Below are 23,951 nucleotides of genomic sequence, written 5' to 3' on the forward strand. Positions count from 1 at the left end.
ATGCCTCACTAAATGGATCACTGGAATTAAGCTTATTGTCTTAGTCTGCATGTGCTGCTATAACAGAATATTAGAGACTGGATAATTTATAAAAAATAGAAATTCATTTCTCACTGTTCTAGAGGCTGGGAGTCCAAGATCAAAGCACTGGAAGGTTTGGTGTCTGGTGAGGGCTGCTCTCTGCTTCCAAGATGGCACCGGGTAGTTGTGTCCTCTGGAGAGGGGGAAAACTGGGTCTCACATGCCAAAATAGACAGAAGGCAGTGAACCCACTCTCTCAAGCCCTTTTATAAGGGCTTTATTCCCATCCATGAGGTTTTACTCTCAGGTCTTAATCATGTCCTAAAGACTCACCTGTTAATACTATCTCATTGGTGATTAAATATCAACACGTGAATTTTGGGGGACATTCAGACAACAGAAAACAACTTCAGGGCAGTGCACCCCTTATTATCAAAGGTTGGAAGTTAAATTGTGTACATTGGCACTTCATTCTTCAGCCTCTCAGTGTGATAGTTTTAAGCAACCCAAGCTAACATTGGGGGATGTAAGGTATTAGGAAACTCGCTTGTAAATTTAACCTTCTGCACAATGGAGCATGTCCTGATGAAATGCTTACCTTATTTGCCTCCTACTGAGGTTTTATATAATGCTGATAAAGAAAGTAGCCCTGGATCACATCAAATCATCGTGCTTTAAGGTCCTGACACTCGTAGACTGAGATAGGAGTAGTAGCCTTGAAGATCTCCAAAATGCCTTTGGAATTACATCTGGGGAGAAAGTCTTGGTAACCTGAACTCTGTCTTTCAGGAGAATATTAAACACATGGAAAACTTATTTCTTCAATCTATTCATTAATTTCTTCATTTGCCTATTTATTCAGCACCCCTCTGTGAGAGGCACAGAGCATTTGGTACTGGGAATACAAAGGTGTGGTCCTTGTTCTCAAAGTCTGTGAGGGTAAGTTACGTCTCCAGTTGTGGTGATAAGTTAGGCCAGAGGTCAGCAAACTTTGGTAACGGGAAAGATAGCAAGCATTTTAGGTTTCATGGGCCATAAAGTCACTGTTGCAACTACTCAACTCTGCCATTGTTACATGAAAGCATAGGTCATGTGCAAAAAAACAAAACAAAACAAAAAAACACCCAGGTGTGAGCATATTCTGATAAATATTTGTGGACATCAAAATGTGAACTTCATATAATTTTCATGTATCATATAATATTATTCTTCTTTTGATTTTTTTCCGAAGCATTTAAAACTGTAGCAGCCATTCTTAGTTTATAGACTGTACAAAAACAGGCAGTGGATCAGATGTAGTTGGCAAACCATACATTGCCTACCTCTGATCCAAGACATGGTCACTGCTACGGTTTGAATGCGTCCTCCAAACTTCCTTTGTTGGAAACTTAATCTCCAAATTCATATGTTGATAGTATTTGGAGGTGGTGCTTTGGGAGGTAATTAGGACTAGATAAAGTTATTAAAGTGGAGCCCCCAGTGATGACTCTGGTGGCTTTATAAGAAGAGGAGAGACCTGAGCTGACATGTTCTTGCCCTCTCATTGTGTGATGCTCTCCACGATGTCATCATGCAGCAAGAAAGCCCCCACCAGATGTGGCCTCTTAACATCAGACTTCACAGCCTCCAGAACTGTAAGAAATAAATTTCTTTATAAATCACCTTATCTGTGGTATTATGTTATAGCAACAGAAAACAAAGAAGACCGTCACCGATAGTTTAGATCTGTGATTGCTAAGTCCAGCTGCTGTTCACCCTAAATGAAGATCCAATCAACACTGTAGGTGTAATCCTTATCTCCCCGCTGCCCTTCTACTTCTCTCAATCTCCTGACCCTGACTCTCACTCCACAGGTCTTTCTATAAAACTGAAATCTTTTTATAAATTTATGATACTTCTGGGGACATCTGGGGACTTTTTTTTCCCTGTGAGAAAATGAAAAGGATTCCAGTGACTATTTGGTCTTGAAACAGTTTAATTTAGTTTTCTTCTTTATTCCCTTTCCCTATCTCCATTCTAGAAATTAACATAAAACTCATTCTGGCTAAATTCCCAATACATTTTCACAGTGAGCATTTTCTGAAGTGAAAATTAGTAGCTTCCTTGCAGTTTTCATCAGGAATGTGAAATTGTGGAGCTCACAGGGGTGGAGAACTCAAACCCCATTTATGAATTAATACATGCTGTTGAGGGTACCTCACTGTCTGCAGAGTGCTGGCAAATCTTTTCTACAGAATCCTGAGTATCTAAATAGTATGTTTTAATTTCCTTTCTCATTGAACGAGTGAGAAAATGCCATTTCCTCTTTGCAAAAATGAATTTTGTAACAACTAGTACCTATATAAGATTACATTATTTACACCATCCTTAGGGATTGGCAGCACCTGGGGCAAGTTACAATGTATCTTTCTAGTTCCTCCTCCTCCTTCCCCACTCCCGATTTTTATCCAGGTGAAATCTAGTTACAGTGAGCATTAAGGGCAACCTCAAATGGGAACCAATGTCAGTGGGGATAGACACACGGTAGAGGGGCACCGGGAGATGGCCTCTGCCTTAGTCTAGCTCTGGCCATTTGGGCTCTGAAGCAGCCTTGAATCCTTCAGTCTCAGGACCTAAGCTATTGAGCTAGCATCATATTTTTTTTTTCTTGGAATGGCTGTGGTCACTCAGGTCCAAAACCTGTAATGGTATAGAATATCTGGCTTCTCTGGCAATTTATAGGGGCCACGGAAAAGTAAATCAACTCGTAATTGTTAAAGGCATTCATAGGCTGAAATCAAATAGATCTGGATTTGAATCCTAGTTTTTCCTGTTGGAAGCCACTGTAGATGTCAGAAAAAATAATTAATTTCTTTATGTATTAGTTTTGATAGCTATGAAATGGAGAAAAAAACTGTCTCATAAAATGAAGATGAGGATTAAATGAGATAGTAAATGCTCAATAAAAGGCTGAGGAGAGCATTTAGTAACAACTCATTACAAATGCTACCACTCAAGAGTTTCTTTTTTCCTTCACTCATGCTGCAAACATTTATTAAACTGTTGCTTCCTTCTGAGAATATAGAAAAATGGAATAGATGTACAAAATGAAATGGAGGAGCTTGCATTTGGGTAGAAAAGGCAGCATCTACTTCAGCAAGTGTTATACAGGGGGTAAGCATAAAACAGAGGCATATCCTGGCCAAGTGGCTCCCAGAGGCCAGAGTCATTAGCACACCTGAGGATGTCAAACTGGAAGTGTTCAAGCTAAATGTTCCAGGATGAATAGAAGTTTTCCAAGTAGTCAAGGGTGAAAGTATGTTTCCACTAGAGGGATAGTGCAAGAGTTTGGTTTTGCTAGAGTTTAAGGTAGTGGAGAAAGTGGTCACAGAGGCTTGGGAAAGACGCTGGCGCCAGGTGATGAGGGCCCCTGAATGTCACACCAAGGAGTTTGAACTCTGTCACACTCAGTGGGCCTTTACCACTTGAGGAAAAGCAGAATGATATTAATGAGGTGATGCTCTTCCCACCTCTAAATGTGGCTGACCCAGAGTAGAGACCCTAGAAAGCTCAGTCACCACTGATGCGTCCAACCCTTCACTTATACGTGAGGAACCTGAGGCCCCAGATCAAGTTATTCTGCAAAACACCTGACCAAGCATGAACAAAACAAGAATAGGTTATCTGAGTCTAGTGCTTAAACTTGCTCACATGAAGATCCTCATTAAATCCAGGCTGCTTCATCTAAGCCCTGCATTCCATGTACCGGATTCCAATATAAGTACTGTTTCTGGGTGCTTTACTGAATAACTGCGTCTCCCCCATCTTCTGAAAGCCAGCACTGTCAGCCCTGCCCACTGGAAGTGGGGACCTCAGCTAGGAACAAGGATAGGGGTTTTCCAAGGAGAAAATGAGTCGATTGTAATGCCTTACAGATGCAGAAACAAATTCAAAACCCAAAACAGATTGAGAGACGTCCTTCTTTCCCTCGAATTTGCAATCGCTGTTGTAGCACCATCGCATCACGCAGTAGCTGCTCCCTGCTCTTATTACCCTCAGCCGCTGCCCAGTCCTTCCTTCCCGAGGGCCTAGCAGGAAGCACGCCAGCCAAAATGTGTGCGTGTGCCTGTGTGTGTGCACGAGTGTGTTTGTGTTGTCATATTACAGATACCTGGGGAACTCGCGCCCCAGAGTAACGGAGCAAGTGCTTGCCTGGGTCTCCTCCCTATCAGGGCCCAGAAAAAGGAGTAGAAGCCGACTTCACTTCCAGCTTCCGCAGGCTCGGTTCCAGTAGCGCCTCCGCTTCTCCAGACCCTGGGCGCTTGCCTCTCTCCTCCCTTAGCAACCGGGAAGCTGTGGATACCAACGGAGGGTGGGAGCCCGGGAGGCTGCGGCTAGCCCGGGCGCTCAGGGGCGGCGGCGGCCCAGCCCAGGTGCCCGCGCACGGGGGACCTCAGTGCGGAGCCACCCCTCGAGCGCGACTGTCGCAGCGCCAGCGCGCACGGGGCCCCACGCACCCACCCTCCACACCTGCCGCGGGGTCCAAAAGGGATCCTGCAAAAATGAGCCATTCTCACCCCGCTGGGTAAGTGACAACTGGAGCTTTTCCACGCTGTGGCAGGTGGCGGCTTCAGCCAGCTGCCCCTCCTCCTCCCTCCTGCTGCGGAGGGAAGGGGCGAGAGGGGAGCGAGGGGGAGGGCTGGGGAGAGGAAAAAATATACGAATTCTGGGTTGCAGCGAGGATGGCAGAAATCCCAGGCATCATGTCTCCTCCCTCCCCTTCTTCGTTTCTTTCACCCACGTTCGCCCTTTTTGAAATTTTCACCCTGGAAGGATTAAAAAATGGGTGTGAAAAACGCATACATTAAGCAAGGACCTTCGCTGGGATCAAGAAGATCCTGTGGTGTGGACCATGTGTGTTTAGATGCAAAAGAAGAGGTTACCAAAATAAGCATTCGTTTGGAGATCTGAGACTGAGAGATGCATTCTCACCTTAGCTTACATATAAGCGAGGTGTGAGTTCATTCAGTATTGAAAGATGTTTCGTTGGGAAGAGGGGGTATTATTTCAGGGATTTTTTTCTGCCCAATCTCAAAAGGACCATAAGGGTCTTTAAAAAGTATTTTAATAAAGGAAGGTTATATGGCACAGGAAAAGAGAGGGAGGAGTTTTGTGCCTGTGTATTTACTCATGACTTTCAGTTGCTTTAGGCAGGTGAACCCCTCAGAGGACCTATTTTGGCAATATTCAGTGTATTCTAGAAAGAACACCGTCATTATTGGCTGTTGCAAAAAAAAAGTTTCTTTTTTTTATTGGAAGGGAGAATATCCAATTTCCTCCTGAATTAAACAATGTAATGCATATTAGACGGTTTTTTATCATGATACATCTAGTAAGAAGATAAATATCCTAGTCAATCTTGCAATTAAATTGAAGACAATTTCCTTTTTAATTGCATTTATTGCACATTTTTAGGAGCAGCAAATTAGCAGAGGACAACATATTTGAGATCATTTGGAGTTTGTGATGTTTGAAATACCACACTAGTCGTTGTGTTGGAACTTATACCCAAACTTCAAGATTTTACTTTTTAATGAATTCTCTGAGTGTAATGGCGTAAATGAAAAGGTTTGAAAAAACTAAAGCCATATAAGTTGCCATGTTGGAAATCAGTTTCAGAACTTTTAGAAAAGTGATATAGCTATGACTAAATAAACTTTTTGTTTGATCTCAAGTTGAATTTAATTTAGGTACTTTTTAACATTTTGATGCTGAACTCCTGTGCAATTTTTAGTTATCTGTGGGTCATGTAAGGTGCTACGTAAGATGCAAATAGCACTATTTTTCAGCAGCTGATGTTTGCAGTATGTTTGCATTTGGGAAAATAAATGTGTCAGTCATGGTTGTCTTCCTATGTTTTTCAAGTTTTTGGCTAGTTAGAATCTGATTAGACCATTTAATCATCTATTTTAAAATGTGAAAAAAATGTAGCTATTTATTAAACTGTGCATGATTAAGATTTCAGAAACTGAAGTCCAATTTTTCTGAAGTTCCATTAGTTCCAAGCCTATGGGGAAAAGGGAAATTTGTGATTTAATGCAAGAGTATGTTTCATGGTACTCTTCAGGAAAGGTATTAAGATGGCAACAAATACTTTACACTTAAATGGTAAGCTCCTGAAAAGTAGGCACCATATTGTATTAATTTCTCTGCCCCCTTTACTTAGGACAGTGTTCAGAACAAAATAAAACTCAACAAATGTGTGTTGAATAAATGATATTGCTGGATGGTGCATCCAATCTAGAGATGTGTGTATTCAGAAATGAAAACTGTGTTAGAACTAAATATTTATTATGTGCATACAATGTGCCAGGCTCCATTCGAGTGTTTTATATGAACTACCTTATTAAATCTTCCCACTCATGCTGGTTTTTAGTCACCCTCATTATTACAGATAAGGAATTTGAGGACTTATTGGGGGAACCCACCCCCAATATTTCAACATACATTCTTTATATTTTCCATGAGTGTTGACCAGCTGAGAAATAGAGAGAGACAGTATAAAGAGAGGAATTTTACAGCTGGGCCACCAGGGTGACATCACATATTGGTAGGACTGTAATTCCCCCCTGAGTCTCAAACCAGCAAGTTTTTTATTAAGGGTTTCAAAAGGGGAGGGGGTGTAATAACAGAGAGTAGGTACAAAGATCATATGCTTCAAAGGGCAAAAAGCAGAACAAAGATCACATGCTTCTGAGGGAACAGGACAAACGGCAAAAGCAGAACTACTGATAAGGGTCCAACAAAGATCACAAGGCAAAGGGCAAAAGCAGAACTACTGATAAGGGTCCAACAAAGATCACAAGGCAAAGGGCAAAAGCAGAACTACTGATAAGGGTCTCTGTACAGCGGTGCACACATTATCTTGATAAACATCTTAAACAACAGAAAACAGGGTTCGAGAGCAGAGAACCGGTCTGACCACAAAATTACCAGGGCAGAGTTTTTTCCCCATCCTAGTAAGCCTGAGGGTACTGCAGGAGACCAGGGCGTATATCAGTCCTTATCTCAGCCGCATAAGACAGACACTCCCAGAGCAGCTGTTTATAGACCTCCCCCCAGGAATACATTCCTTTCCCAGGGTATTAATATTAATATTCCTTGCTAGGAAAAGAATTTAGCAATCTCTCTCCTACTTGCGTGTCCATTTATAGGCTCTCTGCAAGAAGAAAAATATGGCTTTTTGCCTGACTCCACAGGCAGTCAGACCTTATGGTTGTCTTCCCTTGTTCCCTAAAAATCGCTGTTATTCTGTTCTTTTTCAAGGTGCACTGATTTCATATTGTTCAAACACACATGTTTTACAATCAATTTGTACAGTTAACACAATTATCACAATGGTCCTGAGGTGACATACATCCTTATCTGACGAAGATAACAGGATTAAGAGATTAAAGTAAAGACAGGCATAAGAAATTATATAAGTATTATTTGGGAACTAATAAATGTCCATGAAATCTTCACAATTTATGTTCCTCTGCTGTGGCTCCAGCTGGTCCCTCCATTCAGGGTCTCTGACTTTCCGCAACAAGGACTGAGAAGTTTCTAGAGGTAGCATTGCTAGGAAGGGTAAGGGCTGGAATACAAAGCCAGACCATATAGCATCAGAGCCATTTCTCTTCACCATCACACTATGTTGCCTCACATGGTCAACAACTGAGATGTGCAGGAGCCTAAATATATAAAAATTTGTGTCTGGATCAGACCAACATCTGATAGAGGATGGCTGTATGTAAGTACCTAGTATTTTGATAGATGATTAGAGGCTAATTTTGTAATAGTGTGTGTATACATTTTTTGGTTGTAATTTATCAAAAGTAAATGAAAACAACAAGCATAAATACAACAAATCTAAATGTCTTAAAATTCACCCAAGAACAAAATTATTTGAAATGCTAAAGTTTTTCCTCAAATAAAAGTAGTGACTTTTTCTTGCTTATGTTGCCATTTGGAAATAATAAAAGTTTCAGTAGCAAATAAAAGGTTTCATTAAAGCTGAGAAGGCTTTTCTATCATTACTGAAGCAGTTTTGTACTTACTACATTTTAAGGGTAAAATGGTAATAAAGTGCAGTTATATACTAAAACAAAAATTTTAAATCCCTCAAATGCCACCAATCAATAAATGATGTCCCGATTCCTTCTCTTAGTGCTTCCTTTGATTTCCATTGCTTACTTAATTATAGCATGAAGCACTTGATGTAAAAATTGCAAAGGGCCTGTGCTGGCTTTGTTCAGATAGAGTTTGGAGTAAATAAAAATGGTTTTTAAAACTTCTGCCAAAGATAATAGAGATTTTGAATCTGAGCTGCATCATAATTTGGTAGAAGTCAACTATAAAATACCATTTCCAGCATTGCTATCTTGAATGAAATTGTTTTATAGTGGAAAATTACAATTGATTGTCCTTCTAGTTTGCTAAATCTCACTCATGTTGCTATTTATGTGTGTGTTTGTGGGTTGTGCATGAGTTCTAGAGGTGGAATGGTGATTTTATATCCCTCAGTCATGCATGAGGATAAAATGATATGTCTCCTCTGGCTCCTTCAAAGGATCATCACTGAATTCATGTGCAGTTGGCTTTCTGTGTGAAAGATACACTTGGGTTTAAATAGAGATAGTCACACTGATCTGTAAATTTTCTTTGAGGAAGGAAGAATGAGAAGCATTATAGCTCATGACAAGAAAAAAATGCAGAAGACATATATTTTGAAAGACTGTTCAAAGGTTTAGAAGCATTTTTTGTTAGTTTAGACTTATTAGTTTATACCTTTTTAATGTAAAGAAGTGTTTCTGTAATGACTGAGTACACTGAAGCATGGTAAAGAAAGAATTGATACATCCTTAGTACTCCCTGATAACACAATCGTTTTTCATCAAAGGCAGATTAAAAACTACCATTAGGTCAAGTTGTCAATTTTACATAGTATGTGTATCCAGGACAGACAACAATGATAAACCCACCCACCACATTATTTCCTAAAGAAAGGTCCATTGCATTCTTAAGTAGCATACATTTCTTGCCTTCTGAGTTAGCAAACTGGGATGTACTTTGGATAGCTACAGTAACATTCTAGTCTGTTTGTTACCCACTTGCACCACCAAAATTATCTCTTTCACACAGAATTTCAGACTTTAAGTCATTAAATATTTAAATTAAACTTTGGTAGTTTCTATTCACCCTCCCGTTAAATATTAACACACTAAAGGGTAAATTGATTGTGCTTAAATGAGTTGAACAGGCTCATTTGTTGTGGCTTCCTCTGTAAAGCATTTCATGTTATAGATTCTGCTCTTTTAAAAATATATATAGATGTCATTTCTTCTCTTACTCCTTTAACAAACATGTTCATGTAAGTAGATGGGAATGGAAAGGGGTTTGTTATGGCAATGTCATTTAATTCTTTGAATTCCTTCAGAGTTATAAGCCAAAAATCACCTAGTGATCACACACAAAAAATGTTTTTGATGACCTTTCAAATGACAGCTCAATTGGTCCTTCTTCAACTATACTGAAAGCTAAGAATTGGAAACTACAGTGTTTGACTTGCAATTAGGTTTGTTGCCCAGTCATGAAAGTCATTTCTTGTATCAATACCTGTGCAATACTTCAAATTGTCTGTTTCTCAGATGTTTTTCTAAGCTCAAAACACTACGTAATAAGACCACCAGATGATGAGAGATGTGTCTTTCTCCTGGAAAATTCAAAGATAATTATAAAAAAGTAAGTGGAAATCAACATGACTGGAAGTGCATTTTTCAGGAAGATCAATTTTAGGGGAGTACAAAGTAAACTTGAGCAATGAAATTGATTCCCTTAAAACAATTTTATTGGCCCGTTCTTACACTGCTATAAAGATACTTCCTGACACTGGGTAATTTATAAAGAAAAAAGGTTTAATTGACTTATAGTTCTGCACAGCTGGAGAGGTCTCAAGAAACTTACAATCATGGTGGAAGGTGAAGGGGAAGCAAGGAACGTCTTACATCGTGGCAGGAGAGAAAGCATGTGAAGGGGAAGTGCCACACTTTTAAACCATCAGATCTCCTGAGAACTCCCTCACTGTCACAAGAACAGCAAGGGGGAAAGTGCTTCCATAATCCAGTCACCTCCTACCAGGTCCCTCCCTCAACATGTGGGGATTAAAATTTGAGATGAGATTTGGGTGGCGACACAGAGCCAGACTATATCAACTATCCTTATCCAAGTTCCCCCAGGAAAGTCTTTGGGTTTCTCTCAGTTTCTGCTAAGAAAAAGCATCTCTAACTAGGAGGATAGGTGGAGATGTGCCTAACTTATTTTGATTATTAATAAATCCATGCAAGGTTTTCAGGGAGATGGGAAAATAAAACTTCTGATTTAATTCTGAATTTAAAAACCAGCCCCAAATATTCAGAAGCTGAGGTAAAGTTTAATTATTTTTGACATTTTTAATTTCCAGTGCTATCACTTTCAATTAAAACTTTAGCCACTGAAGGTAGTACTGAAATAATCTTCTAACCTTTAGTTATTCATTTTGGTACAGACCAAGAGAAGTGGTGTGCAGACTGAATTATTGGAATTTCCCCTGCTATGGCTTACTCGCTTCCCCACACAAATAGTTGAGAATAGTGTATGTTATGGAATGACTCCATACATGTCAACCAGTTTAAATAAATCTGTCAAATTAGGTGGGGATAAAATTTGCAAAAACAAAAAATCTAAGATTAAATATTCATATTGGTTTGTAAGTGTCTTTGTCACCTTTTTCTAAACTGGAAATCCTAAATGATATATTACGTGAATGATTCATATAAAAAAAAGACAGAGGAAAATCAGCTGAGTCATAGACAAAATAAAGACCTTGGCATCACAAAAAATAGTGAACAGATATGTATTTATGCTTTTAATTAAAAAAAATTTAAGGTAAACGTATTCATGTACAGTTATTTCATCAATTTTACTTTTTGTTTCACTGACCAGCTACTAATCCTGATTATATTGAATAGGAAGATTGTGCAGTGCCCTACTTGTACAATGTCTACATAATCAAGGGAGAATTATTTGAATCTGTGGGCACTGCATTTTGATGTTTCTTTTGTTTATTTCTTTGGCTTAGATCCATGGTTCTAAAACTTCAGCATACAAAAATTGCTGAATAGTACATTGAACACACAATCATGCATATTACACTTCATGGGTTAAATAAGTGATTTTCAAGGATAGATTTTTTTTTTTTTTTAACCAGGTAGTATATTTGCATATTGTGCTAACTAAAAAGTCGACCCAAACATAAGATAGGATTTGCTATACCTCTGGGTTCCAGCAGAGCAGAAGTCATTTGGTTCTTTCACTGGCCAGAAGCTCTAAAATCACTCTCTTCTTACATAAGTCCCAGTAAGGAAACACATCCTTTGTTGACAACATCATTGCTGCAAATTGTCGTATCAGGAAATATACTTGGATTAAAGTAATTCACCTGAGAGCTTGCCTTTTTGGATTAATGTTTTTCTGGAGGAAAGAGAAAAAGATGTGACAAGTTGAACAGTGCAGCTTGACAAATCATACCTTACTGAGACTCTTTCAGTATTAGGATTAAAAATTTTTTGACAATTGTAAAATCATTGCTTTCACAGTGAGCCACAAGAAGCATACTTTAAAAGTGAAGAACATTGAAGAGTGTAGATATATAGATTTCATATAGATCTGGATTCTTTAGTAATTTCTTATTCTCTTGTGGGTCTACTTGCTCTTGCTGTCTTTGTCCCCTTGTCTCTTTTGTATGGTTAACTTTTTTGGTCGATGAGCAGGTTACTGTGAAGTGCAGTTTTTTTCTGACAGTGAAAGCATGGTTTCCCCATGCTCTGGGGACTCTCTTAGAGATCCTCATTATCCTCTTCTCTTTCTTCTGAGCTATCTACATGCACATTCTGGGATATAGAAGGTATCTATGCCCTTTTTTGATGGTCATCAATGATCTTTCTCTGTTTGCCAGCACAGATAATTCAGAATCAACGTATGGTATTTTGGGTTTTTATGTACTCAGAAAAGATGTCCCTTATTTCTTCTCTAAGTCCATGATACATACTTAGGTTGGTCGCCTTTCTGGTTATTTCTGTGTCATGGACTTAATTGTGCCACCCTCCCTTCTGTCTGCCTCCCCTTCCCCCTCCCCCTGTAATTTATATGTTGAAGTCCTAACCCTCAGTTCCTCAGAATGTGACTGTATTGGAGACAGGGTCTTTAAAGAGGTAATTAGGGTTAAATCAGGCCAATATCTGGACCCTAATCCAATGTGACTGGTGTCTTCATAAGAAGAGAAGATTAGGACAAAGGCATGCTCACAAACATGGCCATCTGCAAACCAAAAAGAGAGAACTGAAACAGACTCTTCTCTCATAGCCCTCAGAAGAAACCAACCCTGCTGACACCTTAAGGTCAGATTTCTAGAACTATGAGAAAATAAATTTTTGTTGTTTGAGCTACCTGATGCCTTGTTATGGCAGCCCTACCAAACTAACGCAACCTGTTTGTAGCTGTTGATGCTCTTCATTGCTTGGCTCTGCAAAGGCTGAAAGTGGTTTTTATGAGAAATGCAGGATCATTTAAAATAAATGATTGATTGATAACATATGGGGGTCTTGGTCAATTTGGGCTGTTAAAATAGAATACCATAGACTAGGTGGCTTATAAATGATAGAATTTCATTTCTCACAGCTCTGGAGGTTGGGGAGCCCAAGAGACATTTTTGGGGTCTGGTGAGGGCCTGCTCTCTGGTTCACAGATGGCCGTCATTTTTTTCTTTCTGTCGCCCAGGCTGCAGATGGCCATCTTCTTGCTGGGCCCTCACATGGCAGAAGTGGGGAGAGAGCTTTCTGAGGTCTCTTTTTTAAGACACTAATTCCATTCATGAGGGTTTTTACCTACACCTAATCAACTCCTAAAGAACCCATCTCCTAATACAGTAACATTGTGGGTTAAGATTTCAACATATGAATTTTGGGGTGATACAGACATTAAATCTATAACATGGAGAATGGAGATTTGAAGCCAAAAGTTCAAAAGAGAGATAAAAGTCAAAGCTAACAAAAAATATGAGTAAAGGCTTAGTGAGGAGAAATAATTAAGGTAATAAATCAATGATCTCTACAGGTAAGTGTTGAACTGTTAAGTCTGATTAGTAATCAAATTACTTCCTACCTCTCAGTGCCTGATGCTGGTTGCAATAGAAAATTGAACATTTTAAGCTGGTGATCCATTTTTATGGGACTGTTATTATTTTTCTATAATAGTCATAAACATTTACAAATTAATGAAAATTCTTAGGGCAAAATATTGAAGCAAGGAAAGAAACAGCAGGGAACTAAACAGACAATATAAATTGCACATAGTAGTTATGAAACAGCATTAAAAACTAAGGATTTTAAATTGAATCGAATCATAGTGTTTTATAGTAGCAGTTAATTTGGCATTCTCTATATGCCATGGATTGTAATATTTTATATTTGTGAATATTATTTGGCTCTCATACAAAGAAGCTGTTTCTCTTCATTGCTTGCTCCAAGATATTTAGCATGATATTGTTTCTGTTGTTTAGATTGAAATAAAATAATCTGCTGTAAATTAGAATAACAGAGTTAGAAGGAACTTCAACTCTCTGGGTACTAAGGATACAAGTGTTTGTTTTTTTTTTTAATCTTTCTCTTTGTATTTATCTGTATTCTGAAAATTTTTTACTTTGAGCAGAAAAGTACCATGAGGAAAATCAAAATCATTTGAACTTCTACATCCATAAATAATTATAGTTTGCATTTTTATTATATTCCTGTGGATTATTCAAGTTGATTATTCTGTTTTTAAAACCGTACTGACAAAGCTATACTACTTAAAGAGCTGCTTCTAAGACTATTTTGTCTTCAAAGTTATACCAACAGGTACCACACAGATACTTTCCTTGTAGCGTTTGAATAGTTTTTGTATCTCCCATGTAAATTGCAAACTCCATGGGGTGGAGACCATACGTGTCTACATCTTTGGGTTCTCATTTTATCCCAGGACTATGCCGCAAACTGAGCTCAGTAATTCCTACCATATGTCTCTGACTTTAGTGACCTTAGGAATACATTCAGCTGAGAGTAACAGAAAGCCAAACTACTAGTGGCTTAAATAATAATAAAAGTTATTATTTATTTTACAAGTAGTCCTACCGGTAGGTGATTACATTTTTTAGTAATACCAGGACTTGGGCCTTATCTGTGCAACATTTTTTTATTTTTTTGTATGTTAGCAAGATGACTACCCTAGATTCAGGCATTATATTCTTATCAAACCACTCCAAACCAAAAGGAAACAGATGCGTGAAAAGAAGGCTTCTTTTTTTTTTTTTTTAACAAAAATCAGGAAGGACACCATTTTTAGAACCCTTCCATTAGACTTTCCTTTATATGTCATGGACCATAACTGCAGCAATGGACATGCCTTGCTATAAGAGAGAGTAGGAAAGGGTGTATTTGACTTTCTAACTTCTACTATGGGAGATGGGCAAGGAAGACGAGTTTGGGAATGGCTTCTTGTAGCCAGTCAACCATGTCCACTACAGAGCTTTAGTGACTGGCTGCTACTGGACTTCAGCTGAGTTTTAGATTGTCATATTTGCCAGACAGTTGTGTGACCCTAAGCATCTTATATAATTTCTCTGATTCTTGTTTTTTTCCATCCTTGTGGGATTTATATCTGCTTTGTAGTTGTTGTTAGGGTTAAATTAGATGCTGTAGTACATTTAGCACAGGGCCTGACACGTAGTGTATGTCAATATGTTCGCTTGGTGTCTGGTAGCTTGTAATACTGATGGTACATAAGCAGGCAGAGATTTCTATAGGACAACTTCCATACCTAAGTCCTGAGCTAGATGCAGAGGTGGGTTAATTGGAGAAGGCATCCTGGAGAGATTAATTTGGGGAAAGAATGTTGAAGAAGGGGAAAGACATAAAATGATATATCTGGAAACATTTTTAATTTTTTTAGAGATGTGATTTCACCATGTTTGCCTAGGCTGGTCTCAAACTGCTAAGCTCAAGCAATTATCCCACCTTAGCCTCCCAAATAGCTGGGATTACAGGTATGAGCCACCATGCGTGGTTGGGAAACATTTTTAAATAGTAAAAAGCACTCTTTAAAAACATGGTATAATTTCTGTCATCACTGCAGTAGTCTATCGTGACTTCAAATAAGCGAGAGGAGACAGCAGCATTACTTGTTTATTTAGGTGACATGTTCTTAGAAGCAGGCAAGGATGCTTTAAAACCATGTGAAAGCTGGCCTGTAAGAAGTTAATGCCTCTAATTAACTTTTGTTTTTAAGTTCTACTTACTGTGTCTTACTTAGTTTTTGGAACCTTGAGTAGAACACTAACTGTACATACCAGATTAGGATTTTTCCTTTTTTTAAAAAAAAATGATATTTGCCTTCAATTTTAAGTCATAAATTAATTTCAGATTTATTTCTGATCATCTCCTAAGCCTTTATAAAAATGAGTTTAAACATTTTTTTTTTTTCTGTTGAAGTCAATAGTTGGGAATCTCTCTGCAACTGCAACAAATGAATATTTCACTACAATTCATAGGGATTTATGTAAGATTATGACTTTTAAAATCTTCTTTCCCATAGTTCTTCTTTCCTTTCAGTCAAGCTGGAGACATGGAACTTCAACTCATGCTGGAATCTTCCAGAACAAAACCTTAGGGAGTGGGTGAGGCTGGCCTCAGGCTGCAGTGTGTGAAAAGGAATATTGAGATTCCAGTCCTTGGTGAGGAGATTGGCTCAGAAAAATTAATGGAAAGTCTGATGTTTCAGGGCCACATGCAAGAGCATGGAGCAGAAATCAAACTTGAGAATGCTGTGACAGGGAGAAAGAGAACTCAGGCAGGGTGATTAAAAGACAGAGATATTCAGAAACTGTAGTCAGGAGTGTGGGCAAAAAATGGGAACACTTCAAAGAAGGAATGAATAAAATTCCAACTGTCTGAAACTCATCTTTCCCATTTTTTTGTCTTCCTCTAAATTAAAAGGGCTGATATTCCAAAGAGAAAAAAATCAATGTCCAGTGCAAAAAACTATGAGATAAACATGCTACTTCAGAAGAGGATTTATTTTTGGAGTCAGAAGGATGTAGCTTTAAATTCCAGTTATGCTTTATGCAAACTCAGGAGAGTTAATTTCTGCATCTTATTTTCTTCCTTCAAAAACATGGGGCTAATAAATATTGACATACAATAGGTACTCAGTGAATGGCACCTATTGTGTATTTATTTTGATCTTTGTGTAAAGCATATGTTGCTTAAGTCTTTAGGATTTAATTCTTAAGGGACATAAACCCCAAATAAATAAAATATACAGTTCAAAATAAGCAGACATGTCCCAAGCTAATTGGAAGGGAGCATAGAGAAGGTGTTTCCAGTCAATAAATCACTTTCTTGTTCAATTAAACTAATTTCTTTTAAATGACAACCTGTTCTTAGATTCATGAATCTTTAGAAAGAAAATTAACATTGACCTACCAATTCATGACCCCTCAAAATGAGGTTGCTCCTTTAAGGAAATCATTCTCTGAACAACTGAGAACTTCAATAAAAATGGAAGCAATGACCCAGAGCTTTTGTACCTCTCTAGCACACTTGCTCTTTTTATCAAATTTGAGAATTCAAGACAAACTCTTGAAACTGCATCATTGCTTTGACATTGACAAATGGTAGAAAGACTGGTGAAAATCTTATGGGATTATTTTTAAATGGTTGAGCATTTAAAATTTAGTCAACCTTTTTAACCTTTGCCCAGATGTCATTACTGTTTTAAATCTTACTACTGCACATAAGAATTACATTTCAGGGCACTTAGGAGGTTTTTAACATGGTTAATTATGTTTTCCTTCTCAACACACATAGTAAATTTATTGATTTGTTCTCTTTGGTGTCTGGCTTTTCTGTTTTGCTTTTTCTTCCCTTTTTCCTTTCCTTTCCTTCTTCTTCTTTTTTTCTTTCTCATAGTACCTCACTCTGTGGGATCATTTCTGAACATTTTCCCATTGTACATTAAAACAGTACTATTCACATTGAAAAGAATATGTGAGAGTTTTTTTTTTTAATTTGCCAAGTTTGATTCAGATAAGCAGACCCTATGACTTGCATCACAGAAAACTAGTGGAAATCACTGACAGCCATTAGGTACCATTCATAAGCATTTGTGGAAATACCCAAAGACTAGAAAGTAACTGAAAATTATACATACATGTATAAAAGTATTTATGTATATATATATATATAACTTATGTGTCTGAATGTATGCACACATATATACCGAGCCTTCTTATAATCAATGGATGGTAGTTTAAAGAGTTTAAGTAGGCTATTCATATCTATAAAAGACTGTGTTCCAAGATCAAATGTAAATAAAGAGTGATCAGATTTCCAAGCCAACACAGCCCTCTAAAGTATATTTGACACATAATGGTAACTGCTTTAATCAACAATTTACAGTTTAATAATACTGTAAAGTCAATTCCCTTTTATTATATTAATTTTATGTTAAATTGTATTAGTCTGTTCTCACATTACTATAAAGAACTACCTTAGACTGGGTAATTTACAAAGGAAGGAAGTTTAAAGAGGTTCCTAGTAAGGTCTCAGGAAACTTGCAATGATGGTGGAAGGGGAAGCAAACACGTCCTTCCTCAAATGGTGGTGGGAAGGAGAAGTGCCGAGCAAAAGGGAAAGCCCCTTATAAAGCCATCAGATCTCATGAGAATTCACTCACTATCACAAGAATAGCATGAGTAGCATGAGGGTAACCCCACGATTAAATTGTCTCCCACTGGGTCCCTCCCATGACACATGGGGATTATGGGAATTACAATTCAAGATGAGATTTGGGTGGGGACACGGCCAAGCCATAGCATAAATAATCAACAAATTCCTATTTGGGTGACAGAAACTTGTAATCTCTCTTTCTGGGACTTTGTGTATGATTTCCCTACTTCTTAGAATGAATCCAGACAGTACTTCTGTCCCCACAATTACCCACCCAAGTTTTACTTCTTCCCTCAACACTTGACTTGTCATTTAGGACCCAGTTCAGATTTCAGTTCTTCTTGGATACCGTTCTTGTATGAGTATAATTTGCTTATTTGTGAAATGGGATAATAATCTGATACATAGGATGTTGTGCAGATTAAGTGAGATTGTGCATGCTGCACACAATACACAGTTGCTGTTGTGATTGTAGCACACCATCCTGCACTGCCATTCTTTCATTGGTTGGATTGTCCCTTCAGGGCAGGGACTGTGCTTATGCAGCTGTGCAGCTTTGTAACCTTGGGATAGTATGAGGCCAGGCACATAATAAGCACTTTGTGTTTATTGCACGAAATAACTATTCTAATCTCCTTTGTGTCTGGCAGTAGGCATGCTGACTGACTACCCTTCTCTCAGTTTTACCCTCTGGCCTTTAAAAGACAGTGGGTGTCTTCTGTTTTTCCAACGGGGAATTTTGGAACTGTGCATGTGTGTGCACAGGCACACACACACACACACACACACATGCGCCTGTGCAACAGGGGTGGAGACAGTAGCAGGAGGTGCTTCTAGCAGGAGGACAGTGTAAAGATAGGCACCATAGTGCCCTCTTACCCCTGGACCTTTGCATATGGTAATCCCTCTTCCTGGAGCAAGCCTCTTGTAAGTTCCCGCACCTGCCCCTCAAATGGCCAGGCACTTATTCAGTTCTCTTCTACTGGCTCAGACTTCATTTCCTTCCTGATTGCTTAAATCATCCCCCTGCTCCCAAGTCTTCTTACTGCACTTCTTCTATGGTTCTAAACCATGGTATATTTTCCTTTCACAGCACAGGCAAATGTATATGTGGTTCATTTAAGAATAAAGCACTGCTAATAACACAATAGCAGCTAACAGTGTCATGCACTGCGCTAAGCTCTCTACTTGCATTATCATACTAATGCTTAACAGAAGTTCTGTGATATAAGGCACAACTATTTTCCCCTTTTACAGATGAGGAAATTGAGCTTCATAGTGAGTAAACAACTTGTTGAAACTCATAGAGTACAAGTGTCAATAGAAGATTTAAAACTGGGTATTTCAGAGGGTGGGGGTAAGTGAACAACACACTGGTAAGATAAGATGATCTCAAAAATGGTTAGAAACAGCATGACTTTTTAAAAGAACCAGCTATTAGGAAATTAACCTAATCTTTAGTGGAAAAAAATGACAGGCATTGAATGAAGCTCTTTAGTACAATTTTGATTTTTTTCCTTGTATAATATATTCAATAATATATTTAGAAAATATAGCCTACACAGCAGCATTTTTTTTTTCCAAATGCACAATTGCTGGTAGAACCCACCTATTAGGTGTTTGTTGATTGTTCATTGACAGAGAAGCACTACTTATTACAGAGTTCCCGATAGGTTGGCCAAGGGTTTGTTTGGTCTGTGTACGATGACTTCTCCCTCTGCTCAATGCTGCTTCCTCTCTTTTCCTTTCACAGGTGTTGATCACTAATAAACATCTTGTACCCAAAACTGCATTTCAGCATGTGTTTTGAACAAATCCGAGAATTGCTTTCCTCAAATTAGCTAAGATGGGAAAGGAGGACAAGGAATTGGGAAATGGAGGGGAAAAGGAAGAGCAGAAGGAGGAGGAATACCTCATAGAGAACATTCAGTTTTATGGTTAAAGCAGAACAATCCTGGTTTGAATCCTGGATCTGCTTTTAACTAGTTATGGACTAGTTATCTAACCATTCTACATCTGTTTACTCATCTTTGAAGAGGGAAGATAATGCTAATTCACAAGATTGAGTATGATATACAGAGTGTTTACGCACTACAAAAATTTAAGAAAGTACTCAATAAATGCTAGTGATAAAAATTCTTAGTTTCCAGAAGTTTCCATCCTGGTCACCTTTCCTCTCAACAGCCTCATTATCTCCCTTGGTTTGAATTTTTCTATTAATGCGTATTTTTCAAGCTGCTACAATTTTTTTCTGTTCAAAGATGTAACATTATAAAGAGAAGAATTCACGGTATATGAAAGCATATACCATGTCTCATATGCAACTGGTCAAACTTAGTGTGTCTCAGGCCTACTGACTCCCATTCACTTCTTCCCCATTGCCTCATCTGTGAACACTGCAAAACTATCTTGCCAGCGGTCAGCACAGTTGGAGACCAGTCTTGTTTTTACTAGTCACTTCAAACCATCATATTAAGGCTATAAATAAAATAATATTATGGTTCTCATCTGGCTTCATTGTTAGAATAAGCTGAGAAAGATTGTAAATCAATATTTAGCATAATTGCTGAGATCTGGCAGGTTTGGATGCAAATAAAAAAGAATGAAGAATGTAATATAAAATCATTTATATGATATCATTTTAATCACCCCCCATAAAGTGACAGGCTGTAGAGACACTTGGTGTAATTGTAGTTGGCAAAGAGTTTTCTTATATAGGAATATAAAATAATTGACCCTCATGTCAATTGTTCTATATTTGTCTTTCATCAAGTTTCTTCAAAAGGACATATTTTTTCTGCCTCCCTGGGAACTATAGTTTTTTCTAATGCAATATGTAGCATGCCACAAAGGCACCATTTTTCAAACACAAGAAAAAACAAATGACAAAAACAAAATTGTTAGTATGATCACTCAAAAAGCCAAAATACATAAAACATGCTTCTGCCTTAGACTACTTCTATTTATTGTCCAGAAGCAGAAAAGAAAGGTGATTATTCTCACATGTGGATTTTAAAAAAGGATATATGTCAAGGAATTGGACCAATATGCTTCATTTCCATTAACTGATTTGTACATTCACTCAACAGATCTCGGCTGAGTTTGTGACAGTTTACTGTGTGCATGGCTCCATACAACACCTTGTAGGAGGGTGTACAGGAAGAGAATCTTACATGAGTCTGAAGAGAGTGATTAAACATGGGTGAAAGAAATTCTGGTGGAAGATGGTGAGACAAGGACCCTAGGAAAGAGATAGGTACAATTTTATGGCAACTCCTGTGACATTTTGGCATGTTCTTTATCGATTTATTGATGAGCCCTCCTACTTTTAGAACCTCAGCTTCCTGAATGTAAAATGAGGGAGTTTGCCAGATTCTATGTGGGTATTTCCACATGTGAATTTCTATATTTCCAAAATGATGAAGCTTTAAGCAAATATATTTCCAGACCAGTAAACTAAGATGTTCACTTCAGGGAGGAGTCCTAGCATTTTACTTGATGGATAATGGCTAGGTAAAGAAGATTGAATTATCGAGGCTCATGTATCTTATAAGGGGTAGAATTAGAAGTGGACCTCAAGTCGAGGGCAAGGGCTCATGGGAATGGGTGTGCTCTCTTGCTCTTCCGCCTTCTGCCATGTGATGACTATTTTGTGATGGAGTTGTTTCAAAAGTGGTGGTAGGGGAATTCCCACAAGGGAGGGCCTCAAAACATCTTGTGATGGGGCCAGTTGGGATTCCAAAGAAAGAAACACTAAACACCAAGGTGATCAGTCCGAAGCATTTATTAAGGAAACCTAGATGGAGGGTGCTGCAGCATATTCTCACAATGAACAGTGAGAGAAAAGGGATGTGCTATCTAGGTGTGTCCATGGTGAGGGGGCCAGGGTATATGGAGATTATATGAAATTTTAGGAAATTTGGTTCACAGCCCGGGCCAGTTTCTTTCTAGGAAACCCGGATAACTTTTTCAGTGCCTGGGAATGTTCAAGTCTTCAGTTTGAGTTCAGGCCTGCTGGGCAAAACCTACAGCTGGTTGGGTCGTAAAGCAGTCAAGGCACTCTGACTTTTAGTCATGATACAGAAAAAAAGTGAAGAAACTGGGGAACCTTTCAATGACACAGTGAGAAGGGAGAAGGCCCTCACCAGATGATGGCATCTTGATCTTGAACTTCTCAGCCTCCAGTACTGTGAGAAATAAATTTCTATTTTTTAATAAATTACCCATTCTGTGGTATTCTGTTACAGCAGCATTAAATGGGCTAAGACACAGTCCAATCACCATCACATTCAGTGTCCTGTGTTTCTGCTCCGGGCATCAGGCTTATGGGAGAGACCTTGCAGAACATAGGAGAATGGCCCTCAAAGATGACCATATTTTAGCCTTCAGAGCATGTGGATCTGTTACTTTACGTGAAAAGGAGAAATAAAAGTTGCAGATGGAATTAATATTGTAAATCATCTGACCTAAAATAAGGAAATTATCCTGGATTAATGTGGGTGGGCCCCATGTAATCACAAAGGCCCCTAAATGGGGAAGAGGGAGGCAGAAGAGCCAGAACCAGAGAGATATCATTGTGAGAAATAGTTGACCAGCCATGGCTGCATTTGGCAATGGAAAGAGCCCTGGACCCAAGGCATGTGGGCAGCCTCCAGAATATTGAAAGGAAAAATAACTGGATTCTCCTTTAGATCCTGCAGAAAGAATACCACCTTAATTTGAGTTGTTTCTGTCTTCTGACCTCCAGAGCTACAAGATAATAGATTTGTATTGTTTTAAGCTACTAGTATGTGGTAATTTGTTACAGCAGCACTAGGAAACTAATGAACACTTTATTAATTCAGATGGAATAAGTAACAATTTGGGTTAAATAAAACTAACCTGCTTGAACCAAAATTATTTTTAATATCTCCTCAAACAAGTATGCTTTTGAGGAAATTTTTGGTGCAAAGCAGGGTGCAGGAATATATATTTAAGAGATTAGCTGAATTTAAGACTTCAGCACATTGCTTTTCTGCTAAAATCATGAAGGAAAGTTATGTATTTGTTAATATAAGTCTGTAAGAATTTTTATTTAAAAGGTTTCTATCTCTGTAGTGGAGAATTCGGTGGATTATATTTCTCTGTGAATATTTCACCATTCACATTTTTCCATCATTATACTTAGCATATTGCAGTCCTCACAGTAGCAAGACCTGATGAGTGGTGTTCACCAGGATTTGTTACATATTAGCAGGAATAAGCCTTAGGTTATATGATCTTTGGCAAGTGATTTAAACTAAGGCTTGTTTTTCTCATCTACAAAATGGGGACGATCATATCTTCTGTTACGGACTGCATGTCTGTGTCTCCCCAAAATTCATATGTTGGAACCCTAATCCCCAGTGTGATACTATTTGTAGATGAGGCCTTTGGGAGGTAATTAGATCATGAGGGATTGGTGCCCTTATAAGAAGAGACACAAGAGAGCTTGCTTCTCTCTCTCTTCTCTCCCATATGAAGACACGATGAGAAGACTGTCATCTGTAAACAAGGGAGAGGGTCTTCTTCAAGAACGTAAACATGTTGGTACCCTGATCTTAGACTTCCAGCCTCCAAAAATAGTGTTTGTTTAAGCCACCTAGGCTATGGAATTCTGTTAGAGCAGCCCCAAAGAAATTAAGAGAAATTGGTACTAACAGTAGGATACACATATCTAAAAATGTGGAAGTGGCCTTGGAACTAAATAATGGGTGGAGGCTGGAAGGGCTCTGCTGTGCATGCTAGAAATAGCCTAGATTGCCATGAGGCAATTTTTAAAGATGATTCTTGTGAGCACTCAGAAACGAGAGAAAACCTCCATCTTCTTAGAGAATACATAGATAATAATAAACAGAATGTTGGTAGAAATACAGATGGTAAAGGTCATTTTAATGAGGTTTCAAATGGAAATGAGGAACATGTTATTTGAAATTGGAGGAAAGGCAGTCTTATAATAAATTGACAAAGAATTGGCTGAACTATGTTCGTATACTAGTGTTTTTGAAAGGCAGAAAAATTAAGGCAGAGCGTCACTTGTTCACAGTTATGGAGCTAGTAATGGTGGAGCCAGAATTGAAAGGAAGCTAGAGT

The 23,951-nt window shown here is 38.3% G+C and overlaps 1 protein-coding gene across 3 annotated transcripts in view; it reads left to right on the forward strand.

Annotated features, from left to right (window-relative positions):
- The first annotated feature begins 4,295 nt into the window (after positions 1-4,295).
- The window catches only part of ERICH3 (glutamate rich 3), a 106,130-nt gene continuing 86,474 nt past the window's right edge, over positions 4,296-23,951 (forward strand). For 2 of the 3 annotated variants that reach the window (XM_030825180.1, XM_030825181.1), the window contains exon 1: positions 4,328-4,585. In XM_030825180.1, coding sequence (XP_030681040.1) covers positions 4,563-4,585 — 23 coding nt within the window. In that variant the 5' untranslated portion in view covers positions 4,328-4,562. Of the gene's footprint in view, positions 4,586-23,951 lie in introns of all 3 variants that reach the window. The other variant, XM_003260202.3, reaches the window with a different exon arrangement.

This window comes from Nomascus leucogenys, chromosome 12 (genome assembly GCF_006542625.1).
Source record: "Nomascus leucogenys isolate Asia chromosome 12, Asia_NLE_v1, whole genome shotgun sequence".
NCBI classification, from domain to species: domain Eukaryota; kingdom Metazoa; phylum Chordata; class Mammalia; order Primates; family Hylobatidae; genus Nomascus; species Nomascus leucogenys.